Raw genomic sequence first — 13,291 nt, forward strand, 5'->3', positions numbered from 1 at the left:
GCTATAAGTTTGATATCGCTGATCCCTGTCTGAGTCGCGTATTCAGAGCGCCGGCAGGGGAAAAGAAAAGCAAGAATCGCAGAGCGTGCGTGGGAGGGCGGGTTCGGCTTCTTTCGCGTCGCTCGAAGCGGAAGCACCAATCTCGGCCTGTAATCACACGTAGAAAGAGCTGCCGGCCCGACCAAGCGAGCGACTTGGCGAACCCTTGAAGCGAAATAGCGGGAGACAATAAAATGAACCCCAGATGAAAGCACCGCCGGGCAAGGCAAAAAGCGGGCCAGCGAGCGAAAACGCACGGGGAATTACTGTCGGAGGTTGAGCCCGAATCAAAAGATCCGGCGAGTGAGAGACCAGGAAGGAGCTCCGACAACAGACGTACGCCGCCGACGCACGGCCGAGCTGCATCGTCGATTCCCGGCGCGTCGTCCTTCCCTCCACCCGAGCGCCGGGGTAAACGCTGCTCCCCCTCCTTCGCCTCCCTCCTTTCTCACCGAGCCACGGAGAGTTAGAACCCGAGCCGCCACTCCTCGCTGGGCTCCGGCCGCCCATTGGTCGGCCCGGGCTCCCCAAGCGCTCACTCCGTCGCCGGCAGGCTCCGCCCTCGCTTTGCGTCTTTTTTCGCACCCTCCCTTTAGCCGATCGAGCAGGTCCTATTCTCTCCCCTTTCCATAACCGCGGCGAGGAAGTCGGCTCGTTGCGTTGCCTCTTTTTCGAACCGTGGACGGCAGGGGAATGCCGGGAATTCGAGCTGCAGGGAGGAAGGCAAGGCTGCCTTCCCGAATGAGGAGAGCGTAGGGAGAGGGCTGGCGGAGGGCGAGTGCACAGGGCTGCCGCTGCGACCGTGCCGGCTCGCGCGCACGCCAGCAGCAGCGCCGCGAGCTGTCTGCGTCGCCTGGCAGCAGCAGACGGGCGGATTCCCCTCCGTGTCGACTCTTTGCGGCCATTTGGCGGGCTTTTTATTGGCGCGGAGAGGCCGGTCGGCGCACTTAGCCAAATTAAAAAAAGCGGGCGCGCTCTCGCGCGCTCCCTACGGCCGCCGGCGACACGTCCGAACTCGGCGGCTGCCCCCAGCCAGCATGAGCGCCACGAGCATGGTGACCGCCGACCACAACCGGGACATGCTTCTGGCCCTGCTCTCGCGGAACAAGGCACTCGAAGGTCAGCACATCTTGCTCTTCTCGTCCCGTCTTGACCCTTTGCCTCGCGACTTCGTGGCCAACGGTGACACGTGAATAACCTGCTGCTACTTTTCCTGGCACTGGGCTCCTAATTGGCTGCCGTTGGCTTCGAAAACGCGAACTACGGGACAACTCTGGCGCACTGCCACCTCTACGCAGAAATCTAGCTCCCAGCTTTGACTCCCCATCACGAGTCAAGCTGTTGTTCGTTGACAGTATCATTTAGAATGGCTGAATGTCACACTTTGACTACGACGTAGTGGATGATGCACACGCGGTCATCGCAATGTTGTGAAAGCTGGTAAATGTTTTGCAGCGGGAAAAACCGGACAGCCAAGTCATAATGAGGCGAAGGGTGCGCGAAAGAGCAAAGGTGAGGGCAGGCGAGGAGGAGGCGAGGACGGAGGGAGTAGTTAGGACACCCTTGCCAGAAAAGCGGCGCGCAACGGGAGAAAGGATTATCGTTCTTCGTTTGACTTATTAAATTAGCGAAACGAGGCTCCTACTGTCGTGGCCAGTCGCTTTCGCGCAAAAGTAATTGCGAGAGAACGGAGCAAAATTTACCGGATGTAAATTTAGTTATGACAAAATCTGGACGCTAGACGAAGGGCCTTTGTAGGGCGAAGCCGCAGATCCGGGCTTTTGCTGAAAGGGGGAAAAGGATGGACAGGGAAAGAGAAAGCTTTTGAAGAAAAGAACAGCGATTTGCCGCGGGGTCGGCATATGTGGCTGCCGGGGCACCGAGCAGAGCGCTCCTAAACGCGCATCATCATGAAAGCCGCTTTGTCTTCAGCGGCTTTTCTAGAGGGAACAGCACGAAGGAGGTAAGTGCTCCTGCATTCAACGGCCGAATGCTTCACCTAAGCTGCGCTCGGTTTTGCTGTAACCACAATGCTGTCAACGCCATCTTATTAACGCGTAAAACAGCGGCTGGCTGAAGGCCGCACGAAGGAGCCTACTGAAATTAAACAAGAGGCACTGCAAAGTGGTCGTGATGACAGTCACATCCCGTTGGAAGGCTGCGCTAAATCGGCCCCTTCCTTTTGGTGTTTGATGAAAGGTAATTCCAGAAAACCATGGCTTACATTGATAAGAAAGTTCCAAGTGAAATGTAGCAACTTTCCCGGATGCAGTTGTTGAGATAACGCGACAGAATAAGTTAAACGACATGCCTTCAAGCAGACAGAGACGCAACGTCACGCTTTCCATCAGTTCATTTTTTGACGAGGTATTACTGGCGATTTTTTAGGGACTATGTCGAACATCTTATTGGGATATCCCCTAAATGAGGTACGCTACTATTTTTCCTAATGTACCGTGAGATCAATTCCTGCCAGCTATCAGAAAAGCCCAATATAATATCTTTCGAACTTGCTATCGTTACAAAAGGGATTGGCATTACGTCTGCAGCCGCGAATTACCAACTTGGCCGTAACAGCATTATTCTTCTGCCATTCTCGCAGTGCGCAGACGAGAGGATAACTCTACCTCGTAGCAGCATTATCCCACCTGTTATACAGCGCTGATGAAACCGCGAAATAGATAGCGAAAGTACACGGCAAAGCCCTTGTTTCAATTTTTCGCGAACAACTAAATAGAGTAGCGCGCTATAGGCGTTAAGAAAGGCTAGCATCTGCTATTACTGCATAACGTTCAGCTTGATGCATTTTCGTGAATCCCACGTCATGATTCCATGTAAACTGACACGAGCGTTGAGGAACGTAAAATCTCAAGATTTTCGTGAATCCCACGTCATGATTCCATGTAAACTGACACGAGCGTTGAGGAACGTAAAATCTCAAGCGCCATCAATCACCAGCCATCCAAGATTCAATGTTTTGTTTCATTTTGTGACACCTAATTCACCCAGTAAAGTGGTCTTCATAAATATAGAATTTAATCGTTCTGCACGATACACACCATGACAACTGCATCGAAGCACGACGGTCGTGTTTGTGCATATTAAATGAAGAAGGTCGCTGTATACACACGTGCGGCGTTTGTGTTGTCTGTTTGTCTTGTCTCGTGTCCGTGCCTGGGCACCCCAACTTTTTCCACGATGGATACATACCTAAGTGATTGATACTCATAAAGCGTATACTGCTTTATGCGAGCGTAAGCGTCATTCTATTTCACGGGCGACACTTGGGTAGAATATCTGCTGTCGTATTTGTGCCGAGATGATTTTGAGCAACTTCACCGCCACCGAGTTACTTGCTGATAAGTGCAGCCAACTTCGGTTGTAAGTGCCAACTAAGTGTAATGGTGCTGAGTTGTGTAGGGGTGATTCTTTAAATCTACGCTGTTTGGTGCGTTGATTGCTTTCATCTTGGCTGTTTGGCGCGTTTCCAGGCGACTGCGTAACACTTGCAGCGTGTCTCAAGGTTTAATCTCGTTAACGCTAGGGTGTTTGGGTCTCTTATTGCTCGGTCGCTGTAAAATGGAGGGCATTAACCGAAGGCAAAATAGAGGAATCGGGGCACTACAACACCGGAGCGCGCTGTGCTGCCCCGTTACGTCTCCTTGTCTTTGGGTTTTGCCTCCACACTTCCAGTTATAGTAAATTCTGTTAACTGTATCTGTGGTTTTTAACCATTCCTGCTATAACGGTCGAGACGGATTGCTGTCGCTTATACTAGATCTTGTTTATGTTACCTCCAGCCCGCAAACAGTGTAACTATTGATTGAGAGGTCGAACATTTCTGAAAGCATTTTCGTGTTGTCAGTAAACGTGCTGATCAAATTTTTGTTCTAGATTTGCCCAGTCGCAGTTAATTAGAACCACGTTTCTGTATTGATCCGATAGCTTGTACTTTGACTTGGAAGAATGCAGAAATTACTGCATTTAAATGTACACAGATAATGAAAAACATGTTATCGCGTGACGTCAACTGACGTCCTGGTACGCGAAGGATGCGATAATAAACGACAGAGGCGTCGTGATACAGTGTGTGTAGAAGTGAGGGGGTTCACATTGCACCTGCATGCCCACGCGAGTTAACACACGCGTAACACATCCAGGGTAGAGCCGACATACTTATTGCAAGCACGTATGAACAAGTGTGCACAACCTTGTTTTTTTTTCATACTATTCATCACTATTAACTAGTACATACGAGGGCTATTCATAAAGTAAAGGCCGTTTGCTAATGTTTAAATATTTACACGCCAGAATGAAGATTTATTTGCGTAGCACCATCTTTTAATTCTTCGCGAAGGTACTGAAGTTATTGTTCTGTCACAATAGTCGCCTGCTTGTCGGGGAATGCAAATGGCAATATCTGTGAAAATCGTTGCTCGCACCTGTTCTGAAGTGCGAGCTGTAATTCGATTTTTCCTTGCAAATGGATCGTCAGCTTCTGAAATTTGTGCGGAGTTGTGCCTAGCTTATGGACATGAAGTGATGAGTGAAGGAAAGTTCATAAAATGCTGTTGAGACTTCACTGTTGACCGCACAAATGTGCACGACGAGGAGCGGAGTGGAAGGGCCAGAATCCAGACCAATGAAACTGTTCAGCAAGTGTACCCGGTAATTGCGATTACATCGACGACTGACAGTTAGTCGTCTGTGGGATGAATTTGCTCTTGTCAGCCGCACTAGAATTTGCACGACTGCAACTGAAAAGATCAGGTATCACAGAGTGTGTGCAAGGTGGGCACTAAAAATGATAACCGACCTACTCAAACAGCAAAGCATTCCGAGGCGGCGAACGTCTATGTAGAGGGACTAAAGAAACTGCTTCAGCGGTACGAAAAGTACTTAGAATTTAACGGTGATTATGAAGAAAAATTAAGTAGTTTTGTGCTAAACTAAACTAGCTAATAAAAATGATATTTATTTTTGAGGGACCAAATGGCCTTTACTTTTTTAATAACCTTCGTAAATACATTCAGTTACGGAATTTTAGGGACTGTTTATAGAAGCTTGGCTTAATTAGGGGCAGACATCCATTCAGCAATTAGCTACTTGCGTCTAAGGTTAACCTTCCTGCCTTTCCTTTTCACCGCTCTCTCCCTTTCTTTCTAATTCTGCACCTAAAGTGAGCAAACACAAAGTACATTTCCTAATACAAGGTTAGTTAGTCAGTGAAACTTACTAATTTCTAACATCATACCGCAGCTTTTTGCACAAGTAATTTATACCTTTTCAGGTTAGCTCATGTAACAAACTTGTGCTATCTACCACGGGGGGCTTCTCATATATCTGTTTCACCCCCCCCCCCCAAAAAAAAAGAAAGAAAGAAAGAACTCTGATATGCATATAAGACAGTAATAATAAATCAATCTAACAGGTATCTAACTGTAGAAGCCTAACAGAGTCCCGAAATCTTTGGAGAGCCCTAGAAAGCTTAAAAAGCACGTGCTCCATTGTTGACCGATGTTAAAGACTATCCATGTCACGAAATTAGGTCCTCTGAAAGTGAAACGTCATTTCTGTGCTAAATTTGTCTTGCGGAAGCCGCTGGCGAATTTAACTAAAAATTTGGTATAAGCAAAAGATAGGATGCTGCTTGCGTGCGCTTGACCGCAATAATGCTTTTAGTGCGCATGGTTCAATGCCACAAGCACTTCTATTTCAGGCATTGTTATTATTAGCGTAAACATAACCACACCGCGATATGAAAGCATTCTCGCGTGTGAAAGAGAAAGAGGCAAAACCAAACGAATGTTTTCGAATACTTTGCGTTAAATTACCATATAAAATGCTTATTCCCTGAGATTTTTTTATAAAATTTAGGCAGAATGATGCCCAACCATCATCGCAAGCACCACTGGACACATCTGGCACGTCTTGCTACACTATGTAGACATTTTTGCGCAGATCATAAACCATCCATGCCGATGGATGGATGTGCCGTCATTGGCGCTTTAAGTTGGTCTTCAAAAATAGCGATCATGTGAACTTTACTTCGATTACTACAAGATGCTGGGGTAATTCATATCTTAGGAGTGGCTCGCCAGGTTCTTAAGCTGGGGCGAAATCCCACGCTGTAACCTGCATCCATTCATTCAAAGCATCGTGGAACGCGAAGAGGAACGCTACGCGCGTCGTGTCTTCCCTCTAGCCTGGCCGTTAATTCTCACAGGGCGAGCGGGCAACGCGGTCGACAGCCAGGCGAGCGTCGGACAGCTATTTTTAGGGCCACTGTCGTGCACGTCTCGAGGGCAGTTTTCAAATTGAAAGAACATTAGGAGCGTTGCGTCTGCAAGTGTCGACAATGGAGAATCAGACGCTCTTAGATATTTCTTGTACACATACTTCATCAATGTGTATATAATTGTAAAATGTGTATATAGTTCGTGAAAATTGTAAATTAATAAAACATTGTGTACATATGTATATATAACAACGTGTGTCACGTCTTCATATGATGGTAGAGGACTTGTACAGAAGATTCACGGGCTTTCCCGATCTTTTCCGAGCCAGCTCCTCAATCATCATTCACTTCGTGGATATGGCGTGACTTTTTTTTCACCTCGATAACACCTCCTCAGAAAAAGAAAAACTCTGGTATTGACTCACGACTCCATCGGCCACGTTTTGCTCCTGAGTAGTTCGTATCTACGGTAAATGCGTTAATTAACTTATTTTATTACATTTGTACCCGAGAAATATAAACCAGAGTAGGCTGCAGTATTTTATTAAATTCATTGCTCACGTGGTGTAGGTCGCAGAGCGATGGGCGTTCTCTGTGCGACTCGGCGCTGCGACGCTGCAGGGCATGCTATAAGCCAGCGGTTGAACGCCGCGCATGCGTGTTGAGCGCAACAAAGCTTACAAACTATTACAAACTTATTTAGAGCAAGAGTACATAATAAGGCTTCGCAAACAGGCCAGTGTATGTGTCTGTCTTTGCGTCTGTTCTGAGCATGTGTTGGACGACTGTGTGGCGGCTCGTTTTTCATTCATTTTTCCCGCCATTCGGTACGCCAGGCCGTTTGCAAATCTGACATTTTTAACGTTAATTTAGCCATCTTTCTATCACCTCCTCTAGTCCATAATCTAAATCTTTCACCAAAGTGGTGAGAATTCAGCGCTGCTTGCTCTTCAATACACCTTGTTTCTTACACATCCTCTGCAAGTTTGCAGGGAACATTACAACCTTGCGTTTGCAGGTGAATTGGCCTTGTACTCTTTATAGATATAAATTAAATTTATCATTGAAATATAGTTACAAATAACTGCTGTTTTCTCAGAATTACTTAAAATATTCAGACCAGGAAAACATCGGCATGTAACAAACGCTACAGCTTATTGAGCACCGTATCGTGTTTTCGTGAGAGGGTGCGTATGTATATGACTGCATTTGTGGGGCAGCGCACAAGTTGGCTCCACTAGCTTCAAAAGTCGCAGCAGAGAAACTTTCTCCAGTGCGAGGAAGGAAGGAAGGTGTGTGGCACGTTCCTCTCAGACGAAATTTACCATAAACAGCGCCCTTGTCAATGATACTGCGGATGGGGCCAGTCTGACTCGAGTGACGTCGTGGGTGGGAGCGTGCCATACATTTTCAAAGGCGATGCTACGGTCTCAAGCTCGTGCTTCGGACATTTTTCAGGTAAAAATAGACACTCGGTACCGCTCTACACCACTTCTGCACGTTGTCAGTATAATTTCATCTCATCCGAATCTGCTCGTAAAGCCTGACGGAAGGTTAGATGTCGCAACGGCAAGTTGTTTTATGCTCGCGCACGCTGCATACATGGATAAAGCGCTGCCATCACAGCTAGTCCTTGGCTCGGCCTGCATGTGGCAATTTTTGTTTCGAGCTCGACAGTTCCCAAGGCACCAAGCGAGGAGAGGCCGTGCTTACAATTTGGAATTCATTGTTATGCTCCCCGGTTCGGGCGCTTGAGTCTCAGACAGGGAAATATTCGACGCACGTGCGAAAAACTGCTATACGGGCAGCCTCTTCTCGAGGCTATCTCGTATCCTGGGAAGCACAGAAAATTGTTTCTTTTCCTTTAAGTTTAATGAACAAGCATCCTCCGTTTTCATGCAGTGAACGTCGAAGTAGGTTTCAGAAGGCATCACTCGCCTCCCACAGAATGTGATGCATCTCTTCTCTATACACACTTCTTCCCGAACTTCGAGGCCCTTCAAGAAGGAGAGTGGGAGGGGTGTTGGCAAAGCGTATACAAAAGCAATAAAAAGAAAACACGACGTCGAACGTAGCTACAGCGCACAGCCCTCTCGACAGGCAGACAATGCGCGCACGCAGACGATTCGACTGTATTATTCAGGGCAAAGCGTGCGTATGTATATAGCATACGTGCTGAGCGCGGCCCACTTGGCAGCAATGGCAAGCGCCGAGCTGGCGGTGTTTGGCCTTTTCATCGAAGCGCCCTCCCAATGGCCGCTTCTCCGCCTCGCTGACGCTGTAACCTCACTCTCTTGGCCACGCCGTTTGGCGGCCGCGCCGAGACGATGTCGGCACCGAAAAGGAGGTGCACCTCTATTTCCTCTCGCTGCTTGGCGGTAAATAAACAAGAAAACGAAGACAAAAAAAGGACAAAAAGAAATGCGGTGAACTGGATGGCATTTGGGGTTGGATGCCCCTGCATAACGCGAGAAGGAGACGAGTGGCGCGAGACGCGCCGAAGACGATACTCAAGCGCCTGAGCATGCGGAAAGAAAAAAAAAAAACCAAAGAGGCGAGACGAACTAAGAGGAATAGGAAAGGGCGGAGGTCTTGTGCCAAGACGAATGCTCGATGGATAGCGGGGCTACAACCGGGTCGCCTTTCGTTCCGTTTTGCCCCGCGTGCGCCCCATCGCTGCTTTCTTGGCCTCACCTCTCATTGTTTTTTATCGTATTCGCGCCCTGGTGGGGGCTCGCGCGATCTGGCGATCTGGCGAGCACTTTGAAGTTTCACGAGGATGTGGGTTGCACGCACCCGGCGCCGCGCTGCCGCCGCGCTATTTGCTTAGAGATGTGCGCTGCAGCGCGCGGGTGGAGCGCTCTGCGCGTGCGCCATGAATTATTCATGAAGGTGAACGGGTGAGAGCTGTTTTGGTCATCCCTTGTTTCACGTTCATTTTCTTTTTCCTACTTTACAATACTTATTTCTTGTTCTCCCTCGACTTTCCCAGTCGTTTCTCATTTTATTTGTTTCCTCTCCGAGGCGCTGCTCTCAACCAGCGGCTTCTTACTTGCGGTAGCGACTGCGCTTAGTTGCATGTTTCTTCTAGTTTGGTTGTCCCGTCGAATGAGTTTGGGCGCTGCTTTTGTCTTTATTTAGTGGGCAAATGCAGGCGTTTGTTTTTTTGTATCAGTGGCTTACATTTACGGTGCGCTTGCGCACCGCTGTACAAGTTATTGCCATGAGCCATGAATGTCACATACACGGACACCGACTTGGAGATCATCAACAATCTTAGATTAGGGTGACTCAAGAGGCTTGAGATTTGAGATTTGATTTATTTTTCTGTACGTACAACAGAAAAAAAACGAAGCAAAAGCAAAAGGCTACATAGCCTGACGGAGGCTTTTGCTCCGAAATACAGTCTGGCAAAAAAAAATAACATAAAATAAAAACTGTAATAACATGTCATACACAACTTAGACACAATCAGAGAACAAATAATAATATCTGGGGTTTAAGGTCCCAAAACCACGATATCGTTATGAGAGACGCCGTAGTGGATGGCTTCGGAAATTTCGACCACCTGGGGTTCTTTAACGTGCACCTAAATCTACACGGGCCTCAAATATTTTCGCCTCCATCGAAAATGCAGCCGCCGCGGCCGGGATTCGATCCCGCGACCTTCGGGTCAGCAGTCGAGCGCCATAACCACTAGACCATAGTGGCGGGGCGACTCAAAAGGTTTGTATTGCGCAGTCCCATTCCAAGAGACTCGCGGTATTGGTGCATACAAGCCACCTGCATTCCTATATCTAAAACTCTCGACAAGCGATTTGTGTACATAGAAACCAAAAGTCTGCTTGGGTTTCGCTGTAACCCAAGCTGCTTCCGCCTCCTAATTTAAAGGGACTCTAAAGGCGAATAAAAATTTATGTCAGAGTGAAATGTCAATTTGTGAAAACGTTTAAAACGTCAATATTATCAACAGCCATGCTCTACTAATCCATAAGTTAAGGTAAATGTAGGACTCGATGTGCGCCATGAGTGGGACATTTTGGAAATGGACCCGATGACGTCAAAGAGTCCCGAGTACAATTAACCACTACTAATCAAACTAGTTGCGATAAAAAAAGAACCTTCCGTGCATCACAAGACGTAATAAAATGCTGTTTCTTCGTTTTCTGTTTGATTCATGGAAAAAGGAATATTTGGCGTTACCATAGGGAACGGCGCGAGTGGTTCAAGAGTTCCGTTTTCGCCGAGCTGCGTGTCTCAGTGGTAGTTTCGGTATCGTGTACTGCTGCGTGTGCTTGGCTCTCGCTATTTTCGCACTGTTGATATTCAATTGCTTCTGGCCAAGTTAAGCTCGGTTACAGTTTTGGAGTGGCCCGTGGCTGCGTCTTGTTAAGGTTGATGGCCGATGTTTCGCAAGAAACCGTAACGTCGGTGGCCGGGCACTGAAGGCGGGCAACGTTGGGCACGGCAACTGCTACGTCAGAAGGCCCGCTCAGGCGGGTCACTTGAAGTGCGCTAACACCGTGCGGCAGCGGCGTAGCCAGGGGGCGGGGGCACACTGGGCCCGTGACCCCCCCCCCCCCGGAAATTGTTTCTGCCATAGTAAAAAGAGCACAAAATGACACTCGATCACACACGCCTGCCCGGACCCCACATAGGATAAAGGGCGTGCCCCCCCCCCCCCCCCCCCCCCCCCCCCACCCGGAAAAAAATTTCTGCCTACGCCACTGCCGTGCGGACCACTCAAACGTGATTTTCTTTCGAAATAAGCATTTCCTTGGCACGAAACAAGCACTACGAGGTTTCTGGAACGCTATATCAACAATCAACGTCGACTTAATATTTGCCTTTAGTGTCCCTTTAACAATCTCTGTGTTTAAAAATAGGATACTCACAAGCGGTGTTTAGCACACGGAAACATAAACCCCACGTGAGTTCTTCGGCATGAAAGCCGACAGCCGAACCCTATTTATAAAATACTTCATTCGCTGCGCTGCTACTTAGGAATGGTATGCTGCTTATTTGCTCAGTAGAGAGGCTGCGTTACGATAACCGATAACGCTGTTAACTAACATGGGTCGTCTGACCGGTTCATAGAAACGAGAAAGCCTATTGGAGCCGGCAAGCATGAATTAACGCCTTGAACCATCATGCGGTACATTCCGATTACCTTAAATATCAACTTCAAAATTTAGCGATATTTTCGCGGGCTTTCTGTATAATTTTAAGGTGATATTCAATTCAGCGATAAGTGAACTCACAAGAAGAACAAAGAGAGAGGCCACATTAGCATCCCTATGGCATAAAACGTGACATACGATATTGACGGCGCTTTATTTTGCCTTTAGAAAGTAATATCAAATACCTTAAATCACGTAATACAACGTTAGGTAAGTAACACTGAAATTGTTGTCTTAACATTACAAAAAATGTCGTCGCTACATTAAATATACATTTACAATTGACTTTATCTGGAACTTAATATTAATTTTCGTGTACTGAATTAGAGCTGGTTCTTGCTGCAAACATGGCAGTATAACGGAGGATGAAAGCGCGAATGCTGAGCCAGCAAAACGCATGTTTGTGCGTCATCGCGCGTGTTAGAATCACGGATTCTCTCATCGTGAACGTACCTTCTAATGTGGTTTCTGATCCGAATTTCGTACATTGTCGCCAAAAGGTGCCATAATAAACATATATACTACAACGAACGCACAGTGTTGCGCGAGAATATCAAGCAGAAGGGAATATCGAAACAAATTGCTCAAGTACGCTGCTGCTATCTCATGGCGTTGTAGAAACGATGATTTCTAACTTGAATAGCTTGTGTTCTGTGAATACAGCTGCCATGACAGCGGCACAACAAGTATTTGGATCGTTGTCTGTTGGCTCAAAATTGTTTACTCTTGCCATTTCTTTCTTGTGCTGGCGAAGCCAGTGGCCTAGTACAACGTGTTATGCTTCTACAGCTCTGCTAAAGCAAGGACAACGCGGACAGGCAAGTTCCCCTTTTCTTAAGTGTTATGCTAAATACACGCAAAATGGCTGCTTGAATTCCATAGTGTTGTATGCGACACCGTGTACCACCCACCTCTCTTTTAGTTATCTAGTTGAACAGATTAAAAAAATATTTGGAAAAGATAACCATGTCCCGCTTTAAGTGAATTTCTGGAAGAGACTGAAAGTGACACCATGGCAAATCGAAGTATCCAGGTAGGCAAATAAAATAATAACAATTACATTTTTAATTTGTTCACTTTAACACGCAGGCTGCCATCGTAAACGCAGTAGTAAAGCGATCTTCACTTAGCGGAAATACTGAGGCTAGCACCTCTTTTCAGATAAACATCGTTAAAATGTCCCAAGAAACACGTGGGCGGCCCACTTAATAATTGTCCAAAAGCGCCCTCTCGGACAATTCAGCACGTACACAAGTGTGAATACCATCACATAAATAAGTTTATAAATTTCAGTGTTAATTTTCTCGTAGACGGCACAAAAAATAAGAAGGCAGCGAGCAGTACACACAACATCTAACATTACACTTCTGCCCTGTTGTTACTAATAGTAGCAAAATTTGTATCTCTGTTGAGCACGCCTTATTTTACAGTATGCACGTTCCCGTGAACCTGTTATGTATAATGTTCTGACGTTTTACGGGCCACACCCACGATATGATTATGAGGCACGCTGTAGGGGATATTTCGGAATACTTTTGACCAACAGGGGTTCTACAAGGGCCCTCTAAATCGGGCGTCCTAATGAAGCGCGGCCACTGTGGTTGGAAAGCGAACCCAAGCCCTCGCGTTTATCAGCGCAACAACATAGCCGCTAGGCTGCCATGGCGGATAAAACTGGTTTTTACGATGGCAGAGCTTTAGCTGTGACGCGCCAATTCCAAGCTGCTGACGGGGAGCAGGCGCCCCTGTAAAGCGTGCACCACTTTCGACGACCGTGTATGCGGTAAAGCCAATACTAAGGACGTCACAATGACAGTTGAGTCGACGATCCGAT

At 47.2% G+C, this 13,291-nt stretch overlaps 1 protein-coding gene across 1 annotated transcript in view; it reads left to right on the plus strand.

Moving 5' to 3' along the window:
- Positions 1-898: 898 nt before the first annotated feature.
- Positions 899-13,291, plus strand: part of LOC119379585 (LIM/homeobox protein Lhx3) — a 159,700-nt gene continuing 147,307 nt past the window's right edge. Inside the window, exon 1 of the mRNA XM_049416824.1 lies at positions 899-1,158. Coding sequence (XP_049272781.1) covers positions 1,077-1,158 — 82 coding nt within the window. The 5' untranslated portion in view covers positions 899-1,076. The remainder of the gene's footprint in view (positions 1,159-13,291) is intronic.

Source organism: Rhipicephalus sanguineus, chromosome 1, assembly GCF_013339695.2.
Source record: "Rhipicephalus sanguineus isolate Rsan-2018 chromosome 1, BIME_Rsan_1.4, whole genome shotgun sequence".
NCBI classification, from domain to species: domain Eukaryota; kingdom Metazoa; phylum Arthropoda; class Arachnida; order Ixodida; family Ixodidae; genus Rhipicephalus; species Rhipicephalus sanguineus.